Raw genomic sequence first — 10,380 nt, forward strand, 5'->3', positions numbered from 1 at the left:
GTGGTGTCTTAGGTGGCTGGAGGTAAGGAGTCAGATAACGCAAGGAGGAAGCAGGTTTCTGGTTTAAAGTCCGTGGATGCGCTAATTGATTCAGGTGGGTTGTGGCCTTTGGAACTGAATAGCTTGTACTACATACCAAGAGCTTGAGGATGATGTGTGTACTAGCCTCGTTTCAGTACTTTCAAGGCGTGTGTGTGTGAGGAATGTTTCTCATTCCGGCTCCAGGGTGAGTTGCCGTCAGACGGTGCGGATCACACCTGCCCTCTTACCGGGGGCGAGGGAAAAAGAAACACGAGTCTGTTTGGGGCAACAGACCTGTGCGCCGCGGAGGCGCAGAGCCGAGCGCGCAATACAGGAAGAGCGTCTCTGAGAGGAGGGGATCGTGGAGACGGGAGGGCGACCAGACAGACAAACACACACACACACACGCACACGCCGCACTCGCTGACTGAGTGACGGGGGAAGAGAGAGAGGGGCGCTGCGCTCCGGAGGCTGCGAGCGACAGAGAGAGAGAGAGAGAGCGCATCGGAGGGACCGGCGTGCGGTCAAGCTCGGCTTCTTCACCGGTCGGAGAATGACGACCCGGACCAGACCCGGATACTACCGGCAGGACGTGAACAAGACGGTGTGGGAAGTGCCCGAGCGGTACCGGGAGCTGAAGCCCGTGGGCACGGGGGCGTACGGCACTGTGTGGTGAGGCTCGCCTGGGGTTCATAGAAACACATCTGTCGCCAGTTTGTCCCGCGGGGCGGCCGCCCACGGAGTTTGTGGAGTTGTCTCGCCGGTTTCGGGGACGCGCAGACACAGGAGAAGGAGGGCGCCGAGTCTGAATTAGCAAGGGAACAATAGAAAGCCCGAGCCGGTCTATTTGCTCAGCCCGCAATGTATATTTGCGTTCTTACTTCCTCCTTTCGCTCTCTCTCATCTCTCCGGCAGCCTCTCGGCTGCCTCCCCTGCCTAGCAGCTCACATCTGAGCGAAGCGACCGTGCAGGTCCGGGTGTTTCAGACGCCCGCACCGAGCAACGAAAGCACGGTCTATTTCAGCCTCTCCGTGTCTGTGCAGAGCACAGGCAGAAGTTTGTACAGTTGTGCCCGAGTGGACGGTGGAAAACCAGTTGTCTTCCGGGTTAGGAAATGAACGCTAGCTGCCGAGTGTCCGTCTGGCACTCCCCTGCTCCTCTCTGTCAGGACTTGCAAGCGGAGGAGGAGGTGTGGTTAATAACTTGGCCCGGTGGAGGCAGGGTGTCCTTAAACGTCTCCCTTTCGGCTCAGTGGAAGGGGGGGAAAAAAAAACACGAGTGCACTTTTACAAGCCCCCGAGCGTCGTTCACCCACCACGCGGAGCTATAAAAGCACTCGGAAGTAGGACAAGACCACAAGGGGCTGCGAAATTTCCTGAAGCAACCCGTTTTCAAACTGCGGCGTCGCAGCAATGCGCTCGACGATCTGATCGGTCAAACACCGCCGGTTCCCGGCAACGCCAGGCCGGTGACGTCACCCGCCCTGCCCGCAGGAAAGGTCATTCACACATCGCTTATCTGTCGCACCTTCGCTCAGGTTGGGAGAATCAACAGGTGTGAATCTGGGGGTCAAAAGTAGTTATCGAGGAGTTCTTGTGAAGTTCCTACTGGTAAGAACAAGAGTGCGGTATCCCCACCATACATAACCAGATAGTATAGGTTCATTAGAGCTCTGTAAGTTTTACGAGTTTTAATAACATTTTCGAGGCCTTCGTTGGTGTTCTGTTTCCAGAGCGTTAAGTCTGCATGCCCTCAGCTGCTTAAAACAATAATTATAATAATTATAATTGCTTACACTTATATAGTGCTTTTCTGGACACTCCACTCAAAGCGCTTTACAGGTAATGGGGATCCCCTCCACCACCACCAGTGTGCAGCCCCACCTGGATGATGTCACAGCAGCCATAGTGCTCCAGTACACTCCCCACACACCAGCTCTCAGTGGGGAGGAGAGCAGAGTGATGAAGCCAGTTCACAGATGGGGATTAATGGGGCTGTGTTATTAATCTCTGACCTGTTATTAAACCCTGGCTCACTCGGCGCGGACTAGTTGCCAAAGCACAGTGTTTCGGCCGTGGAGCCGCGTCTGGAAGAAGGTGTTCCTTCTCCTTCCCGCTTGTCCGCGCCAACGGCCGTGCGCTGCTCCTCCGCCGCCGGCGCACGCCGAGACAGCGGCTCCTAGCCCGGATACCTCCGCTGCCCTGCACTGCGGGTGTCTCACGGGCCTGTTCTCGCCCTCCCGCGGTCCGCCGGTTGTGTGACGGTCCCTCTGCGGCTCTGCCCCTTGCAGCTCGGCCGGGGACCGGCGGACCGGGACGCGCGTGGCCATCAAGAAGCTGTACCGGCCCTTCCAGTCCGAGCTCTTCGCCAAGCGGGCCTACAGGGAGCTGAAGCTGCTCAAGCACATGAAGCACGACAACGTGAGTACGGCTCTCTCCGAGCCTCCCGCCAGACTGGTCCTGCCGGCTGGCCGCCGTTTTCATCCACTTCAGGGCGGCAAGGGGGCCGGAGCCTATCCCAGCAAGCAGTGGGCACAAGGCAGGGTACTCCCAGCCCGTCACAGGACACGCACAGCCCAAACACGCTCTCACACCAGGGCCAGTTGTCCCAGAAGCCACTTAACCTACGAGTATATTTTTGTCCACACGGACAGCACCCCAGGAATTGAACCAGGAGCCTGGTACTGTGAGGCAGCAGCACCATGCCACCCATGGAGAAATATAGTCTTCCCTATAAACTGGCAAGGAGAGGGAAGATCTCATTGGTGACCCTGCTTGCTCTGTGCTCCTGTCCTGTGTTTTTCCTCCACTCTCTTCAGCCATGCCTTTGGAAGAACTCACTGCTTGATTAGCCAGTCCTGGAGAGCTGTGGGTAATGAAAAGTGGGTGGTGACTGGAAGGGTCTCTTCACCCTAGCCAGTGGGTAGGGGGGCAGGTGCGATGTGGTGTTACTCCCCGTGCTGAGCGGGACAGTGACTCTTCTCTCTGTCTCCCCACAGGTGATTGGCCTGCTGGATGTGTTCACTCCAGACATCTCTCTGGACAGATTCCAGGACTTGTGAGTGTCCCCAGGTTTCCACAGTGAGATTTGTCCACGGGTCTTCAGGCCGTTGGAAAGCTTACAGATCTTTCTTGAAAGAAAACGGGGTGTTGGTTTCAACAACGTGGCTGTGTAGACTGTTGCATACTCCCACAACTCTTTGCATAAAGAAGTGTCTCCTGTTCTGCAGTGTGTACTCCCCAAGGATTTCGGGCACTTGGTTGAGTTCTCACTGTAGTAACCTCTTTTTTTTTTATGGGGAGGCCCCACCTGTACTCGGTATTCGAAACTAGATTTTCCTGCGCATTGTGAAATTTTAACCCGGCGTCTCTTGATTTAAGTTCTGTGCTTTTTAACCCCATACGCTGGCGCTCTGTTGGCCCTTCCGCAGACGTGCGGGTCTTGATGGGCAGTGTGGACGGCTCCCGCCTCACACGGCGCGCTTCTCCAGACACGGGCGAGCTGCTGCCCTTGTGGGGCTCTCCCTGTCGCTCGCGGGCTCTCGGGTTCGGCGTCGTGCCAGCCGAGACCCCAGATAGCTCCGCTGTGCCAGGAGGCCAAGCCCCTGCCCTGAGAGAGAGAGTTACATGGTCTAGATTTCACAGGGGGGGTGGAACTTGCTTGGCACGCTGAGCTCTGCTTTAGTCGCACAGCTTGGGAACTTCTGCTCTTCCACGTGGCGTTCAGGGTTCCAGTTCTGGGAGGCTCGTGTTCCTGCGGGTTTTTGAGATAAGAGGCAAGTCCCCAGTCCTTGTCCTGGAGGGTCGGTGTGTCAGTCCAGATGGGTGCTTGACCACCGGAATCGGCTCATAATTGGCTCAACTGGACCAGTTTAACAGCTCCTCCCAGCTCTTGACGTGCTGCTGCTTCAAAGAGACCTGGAAGATCCGCAGGGACACCAGTCCTCCGGGATCAGGAAGGAGGACACCAGATTTAAGACTACAATGACCGTTTTTTGGTATAGAACCAGGTTATAATGAAAACGTGCCATGCTAGTCCTCTGGGACTAAAGTCCCATAGTGAGATGATTCCTTGTGCGTTAACATTTGAAATGACGTCCGACTAAAAACCATTCCTCATAAAAGCACAGCAGCACGTACAACCTGCTTCCCTCTCTCCCAGCTACCTGGTGATGCCCTTCATGGGCACTGACCTGGGGAAGCTGATGAAGATGGACCGGCTGTCCGAGGAGCGCGTGCAGTTCCTGGTCTACCAGATTCTGAAGGGGCTCAAGGTCGGTCCAGTCTGCGTGTGCGTCTGCGTGTGCGTCTGCGTGTGCGTCTGCGTGTGCGTCTGCGTGTGCGTCTGCGTCTGGGTGTGCGTCTGGGTGTGCGTCTGGGTGTGCGTCTGCGTGTGCGTCTGCGTGTGCGTCTGCGTGTGCGTCTGCGTGTGCGTCTGCGGTCACTGGGTAGAATAAGACAGGCAGTGTGTGCCCAGATGCCCATCGTTCATGCAGGTTCCTTTAACAGTGTCCCTTTCCCTCCACAGTACATCCACTCGGCAGGAATCATCCACAGGGTGAGTGGGGCGGGGGGGGTATCGCAGGGAGATTTTGTTCAGCTGTCCGCGGAGCACTAGCTCGGCATCAGCCTGCAGGGCACAGGTTTAAAAAGGCTCCGAGGGACATTTTGTAGAGGTGCTTACAGGCAACTGATCACAGTGATTTTCTGGTGGGTAGCTGCATCAGGACGCGTAGGCTGCAAAGGAACAAGTAGTAGGTTTATTCCATGCTGAAAAAAAGAAGAAAGAGAGCACAACGTTTCGGCCGTGGAGCCTTCTTCAGGTGTGAGAGAGACAGGGCAGTAGGCAAAAGTGACTTTTGCCTACTGCCCTGTCTCTCTCACACCTGAAGAAGGCTCCACGGCCGAAACGTTGTGCTCTCTTTCTTCTTTTTTTCAACAGTGATTTTCTGTCCTGGTTTTGCTCTGTATGCCCAATGGAGACCCAAGTGTTTTCAGGGCGGGCGCCGCACTGTGGCAGGCAGGTCCAGCCGTTGCAGACGGAGAGCAGCTCTGCGGGGGTCGTGGGGTCGTGGGCTCGCTGTCCGACAGAGGACGGACGCCGGCAGGGCCTCTCGCTCGGCGCTCGCCGTCTGCAGCGGCAGGGCTGGATGCGCAGCTCGTTCTGTTGCTCTGTGTGCGTGTAGCTGTCCTGGTACCTGACCTGCTGTTCTCCCCCCCCCAGGATCTCAAACCGGGGAACCTGGCCGTCAACCAGGACTGCGAGCTGAAGGTGAGACGCTCTGGGGTGCCTCCGCCCGGCCGTGTCCGTTTTCTGTCTCGGCCCCTTTTTCCACCTCCACACCTGCTGCCGCCAGTGGCCACAACGGTGTGATTTAACCTCTGCAGAATTCCCAAACCTCTCCCCTCCCCCCAGATCCTGGATTTTGGGTTGGCTCGGCAGACGGACAGCGAGATGACGGGCTACGTGGTGACCCGCTGGTACAGGGCGCCGGAGGTCATTCTGAACTGGATGCACTACACGCAGACAGGTAACACGGACGGACAGGCGTGCCCTAAACACGCTGAAGAGAGGGGCGGGCAGTCGTACTGCAGCGATCAGGCTCACGTCTCTAACCCCTGCTTCCCCTCTTTCTCTCCAGTGGATATCTGGTCAGTGGGTTGTATCATGGCGGAGATGATCTCAGGAAAACCCCTCTTCAAGGGCAACGATCGTATCCTTTAAGCTGTTGACTGCTGCCGTGCTCTGCTCTCTCGTATAGCGCCGAGTGCGTTGTTGACTGTACTGTCTGCTCTGCGTGCTTGTCGCTAGAACTTCGTGCTGGAGACGTGTTCAGTGCTGTGACCTTTGACCCTTGACTCTAGCACCGCAGACTTGGACCAGCTGACAGAAATAATGAAGGTCACGGGCACGCCCACCCAGGACTTCGTCGGCAAACTGCAGAGCCAGGAAGTGAGTTGCAGTGAAGATACACGGGATATTGACCATTAGCTGTTCTGTTCAAACAAGTGTTGTGAAACATGCACGCTATGGAGAAATTATATTTATTGTACCTACGAATGGGGCATAGGAATGTGTTCCCATTGATGAAGACAACACGCCCAAAAAAGAACTGATATCACTGTATACCCGAGTGTGTCTGGGGGGGGACATCGGCAGATGTGGCGCCCTCTTGTGTGTGCTGCTGTAGTACATGGGGGTTATTCTCCATGGTCCAGTTTTGCACTGTTGCTCCGAAGAGCAGTTTTCAGCACGTGGGTTGGCTTCATAAGCTCCAGAGACACGGAGACGGCAGGGTTACTGCATGGGTGAGACGCACTCTCTCCCGAAGGACCCCGAAGAGCGGCCCCCCATACACCAGGGGACCCACTGCCTCCTGCGCCAACCGGGTGACGCGGGGCGGCCATTCGGCACCTGCAGCCCTGCTGCACAGCCCATCGGGAGACGTGAGGGGAACCTCTGGGAGACCAGACTGGGCAGGACCAGAGTGGATTATATATTGGGGTTAATGCCCCTACTCTTTAGAAGCAGTACTCTAAAGAGTGGTGTCCGGGCCGTCGAACACTGGTTTAATACCTCATCTGAGGGACTGTTTCCTCCAGCACAGTGTGCCTGGTCTCGATACTGGTGCCATCTGATTCTTTCCTTCCGAGGTCTCTGAGGCCCGGCCCTGCTTCGCTCCCGAGCTCTGAAGCGGCCAGAGCAAAGTGACTCTGGAACACGGCCTGCACTGGCGCTTCAGACTCTCAACCCTGCTCCCCTTCTCTCCTCAGGCCAAAAACTACATCAAGAGTCTCCCCAAGGTGCAGAAGAAAGACCTGCAGGCCCTGTTCAGCTCGGCTAACCCCCAAGGTAATGAATGGGCTTAAAGTTCTCTAAATAACACCAGATGTTTGCTAGGAGCGCGTATCTGTGTAGCACAAATACCCTTGTGCTGCACTGCCACCGTCTGAATTTTGAGCAGGGCCACCCAGACTGTTTACAATCTGTGCTCTGTTCAGTTCAGACGGTCAAACACTGGGTGCTTCCCCAGGCGGTGGGGCGTCTGTGTGCATACGGGGGAGATAGTTGGAGAGAGTGGTGGAGTTTCTGTAGAATGGGATACACAGTGGGGTTTCGTTACAATGGCCTCGCTCATCGACAGCCGGGCTGAATCGGAATGGGCGATCAGTCGGACAGACAGACTGTGGGATCCGGGACAAGACCCGATAATTACTCGAGCACTGCGGAGGGGCGGTCATCCCGAACACGTGCACCCCTCTGCTTTAACAACAAAATATCGGGGTGCTTGAGCACCCGCAGCACCCACAGGGCTGGCACCTGCGCAGCCTACGTGACCCTGCTGGGGGCGTGTGTGAGCAAGTGTGAGCAAGTGTGAGCAAGTGTGACGTGTTCCTGGGCTCCCCGGCAGCCGTCTCCATCCTGGAGCAGATGCTGGTGCTGGACCCCGAGCGCCGCATCAGCGCGGCCGAGGCCCTGGGTCACCCCTACTTCGCCGACTTCCGCGAGCCGGAGGAGGAGACGGAGGCCCAGCCCTTTGACAACTCCCTGGACAACGCAGAGCTGCCGCTGGAGCAGTGGAAACGTGAGGAGGAGGAGGGCGGGGGACTGGAGGGGAGGAAGAGCGGAGGGAGGGGGAGGAGGAGGAGGGCGTGGGAGAGGAAGAGTGGAGGGAGGAGGAGGGGGAGGAGGAGGAGGGCGGGGGAGAGGAAGAGTGGAGGGAGGAGGGGGAGGAGGAGGAGGGCGGGGGAGAGGAAGAGTGGAGGGAGGAGGGGGAGGAGGAGGAGGGCGGGGGAGAGGAAGAGTGGAGGGAGGAGGGGGAGGAGGAGGAGGGCGGGGGAGAGGAAGAGTGGAGGGAGGAGGAGGAGGAGGGCGGGGGAGAGGAAGAGTGGAGGGAGGAGGAGGAGGAGGGCGGGGGAGAGGAAGAGTGGAGGGAGGAGGAGGAGGAGGGCGGGGGAGAGGAAGAGTGGAGGGAGGAGGAGGAGGAGGAGGGCGGGGGAGAGGAAGAGTGGAGAGAGGAGGAGGGCGGAGGAGTGGAGGGAGGGGGAGGGGGAGGGCGGGGGACTGGAGGGGAGGGAGAGTGGAGGATGAGGAGGGGAGGGAGAGTGGAGGATGAGGAGGGCGGGGGACTGGAGGGGAGGGAGAGTGGAGAGAGGAGGAGGGCGGGGGAGAGGAGGAGTGGAGAGAGGAGGAGGGCGGGGGAGAGGAAGAGTGGAGGGAGGAGGAGGAGGGCGGGGGAGAGGAGGGGAGGGAGAGTGGAGGGGGCGGGAGAGAGGAGGAGGAGGAGGAGGAGGAGGGCGGGGGGAGGAAGAGTGGAGGAGGGGGACTCCTGCAGCCTGTTCTTTGTCTCATCCCTGTGTCGCGCTCTCTCTCTCTCTCTCTCTCTCTCCAGGCCACACCTTCACAGAGATCCTGTCCTTCCAGCCCACGGCACCAGAGTCCCGGGAGACCTCGCTCTGAGGGAGCCGGAGAGGAGTACTCCACGCGGCGCCACAGCTGTCCGTCCGGTCCACATTCCTCCGTCCACCAGTCCGTCTGTCTCGCTGTGGGTCAGCGAGCTTTGATGTTGGTCTGCCTGTGGCGTCGCGGTCTCGGCGAGCTGGCGTTGAGGGGTCTTCTCGGGAGCCACGGGCTGGAGCTGAGGACTGGTCCAAAACCATCTTTCAGCTGATGTCACGCCGCGCACTGATGGCGGGTCTGTGTCTGGGTGGAGAAGTCTTTAAAAAAAAAAAACCACACACATGCTGTTTGTACAGCTTGGATTCAGGCTGCGAGCTCTCTGGAGACAAGAATTCCAGACCACTCTGGCAGGACGAAAGAACAGAACGGACCCGGGCAGTCTGTGAGGCCTGCGCTTGAGGGCCTGTTGGCGAGTGTCGGTCTGGGAGAGCGTGCAGCGTCTGTCGGGGCCGGTGTACCGCTTCAGCCTGGCAGTCCCAGCTGGGGCAGGAGTGGAGGGTCTTGCTGTCCAGGGGGGAATGCGAGAGCCGTGCCTCTGGGGTTTTTACACGTTCGCCCTGCTGCGTTGACACAGGGCCACACCTCCAGTCAGTGAGGGCTGCAGACTGGCCGGGTGTCCAGACGGGGCACAGAAATGCCAAGACTGCGTCGCTACTGGCCTTCAGTCCCACCACCTCCTTAATTAAATTCAGTTAATCAAGCCAGGGCCCTCCAGTCCTTCTCCTCTGCTGGGCCGGTGTCTCTGCAGGCTGTCGACCTGCCTGGGCTCTTAACTGAGTTTTTCAGTTTCTGGGACCACCCTGGAAAAGCTAGAGACACATTCTGGCCTTTCGAAGCCAGGATTGGACGGCCCTGGATCAAACCGTCAAGCCTGTCCATCCACAGGGATTAAACTGGGCGCCCCGATCTTTCCCCCGCTGCCCTTCACTGCGCTTTCAGTTCTGGGGAGGTGGGCCCTCTGGTGGGCAAACCTGGAACTGCAAGGGAGAGTGGGAGACCTGTGACCTTTGTGTCTAAGTGTGCAAATAGCATGTAAAAAGTTTGAAGATTTGGAGGGTTTTATTTCACATTATTTTCTTCTCAAGGAGGTTTTCAAAGTCTGTCTGTCGGTGTGCTGCAATCTTGCAGTCGCCTGGATGGGAGGTGGAGAAGTTTCACTCTTGGGTTTGTGTGCCCTGCAGTCCAACAGCTGGGCTGAAAGAACAGTACTTCTGGCCCAGCTTAACCAGGCTGCAGCTGCCTCTGATCTCTGCTGCTGGTTTGCTTGTGGCCAAGAGACGAGGTGTCTGAGGTGAGCTTGCCTCGCTGAGAGACGGCGTCAGCTGCTTCGCTCCTGTATTGTGATATTGTACACTTTTTTTTGAGAGTGAGTGCAGGTCAGAGCTACCTCTTGTTAACTAAAGCCACGTATCCTTCAGGTCTGATAAATATCGGATGCCCTGCGGACATCTTGACTTGAGCCTTTGGGAGTGTTCGTGTTCAGGCTTGCTGCTCTCGTCTTCAATCTGAGCTGCTGGCCGGTTTAAACTGGGGACCCTGGTGTTGGTGAGGAGGGTCACGGGGACCCCAGTTGGCTGTATGAGAGCATTTCGAGTGGAGTTGTGACCCCGACGCACTCTCTCCTCTCTGGATCGTACACATCGTTGGGGTGGGGGGGGGGTGGTAGGGGGACTGGGCTCACTGTAAACATCTGTATTCATATTTTATATAAAGAGTGTTTTGTAAATGAGGTGTTGGTGTGTTCTGTTTCTTTTGGGGGTAGGATTGTTCCCTCTCCTTTCCACTGTCTTTGCTTGTCTTCCAAACCTTTGTCCCCAATTCCCTCCCTCTGTCCCATTCCCCCACCAGATCGTAAGGAGGTTTCAAGTGAAGGTCCCCCAGATGTAGGATGGCCTGTTT

General features: G+C 57.4%; 1 protein-coding gene across 2 annotated transcripts; it reads left to right on the forward strand.

Moving 5' to 3' along the window:
* The first annotated feature begins 148 nt into the window (after window positions 1-148).
* On the forward strand, window positions 149-10,210 carry LOC148655230 (mitogen-activated protein kinase 12-like). Of its 2 annotated transcripts, XM_088645595.1 has the most exons (12): window positions 169-693; window positions 2,312-2,441; window positions 3,020-3,078; window positions 4,183-4,294; window positions 4,549-4,578; window positions 5,245-5,292; window positions 5,437-5,551; window positions 5,663-5,734; window positions 5,894-5,973; window positions 6,795-6,873; window positions 7,433-7,606; window positions 8,414-10,210. In XM_088645595.1, exons 1-12 carry the CDS (start codon window positions 575-577, stop codon window positions 8,479-8,481), a joined length of 1,086 nt encoding a protein of 361 aa, XP_088501721.1. In that variant the 5' UTR covers window positions 169-574; the 3' UTR covers window positions 8,482-10,210. The 2 variants fall into 2 exon arrangements, with proteins under 2 accessions (XP_088501720.1, XP_088501721.1); XM_088645594.1 differs by having other exon boundaries at window positions 149-693; window positions 5,437-5,734.
* Window positions 10,211-10,380: the final 170 nt, after the last annotated feature.

This window comes from Lepisosteus platostomus, chromosome 9 (assembly GCF_059453375.1).
Source record: "Lepisosteus platostomus isolate fLepPlt1 chromosome 9, fLepPlt1.hap1, whole genome shotgun sequence".
NCBI lineage: Eukaryota > Metazoa > Chordata > Actinopteri > Semionotiformes > Lepisosteidae > Lepisosteus > Lepisosteus platostomus.

What these genes read in the sequence shown, in the direction of transcription:
- LOC148655230 (XM_088645594.1), top strand. Translation starts at nt 575, where the DNA reads ATGACGACCCGGACCAGACCCGGATACTACCGGCAGGACGTGAACAAG. An exon ending in CAGCTCGGCTAACCCCCAAG is followed by an intron (nt 6,874 to 7,432) that starts GTAATGAATGGG and finishes GCTCCCCGGCAG; the next exon opens with CCGTCTCCATCCTGGAGCAG. An exon ending in GCCGCTGGAGCAGTGGAAAC is followed by an intron (nt 7,607 to 8,413) that starts GTGAGGAGGAGG and finishes CTCTCTCTCCAG; the next exon opens with GCCACACCTTCACAGAGATC.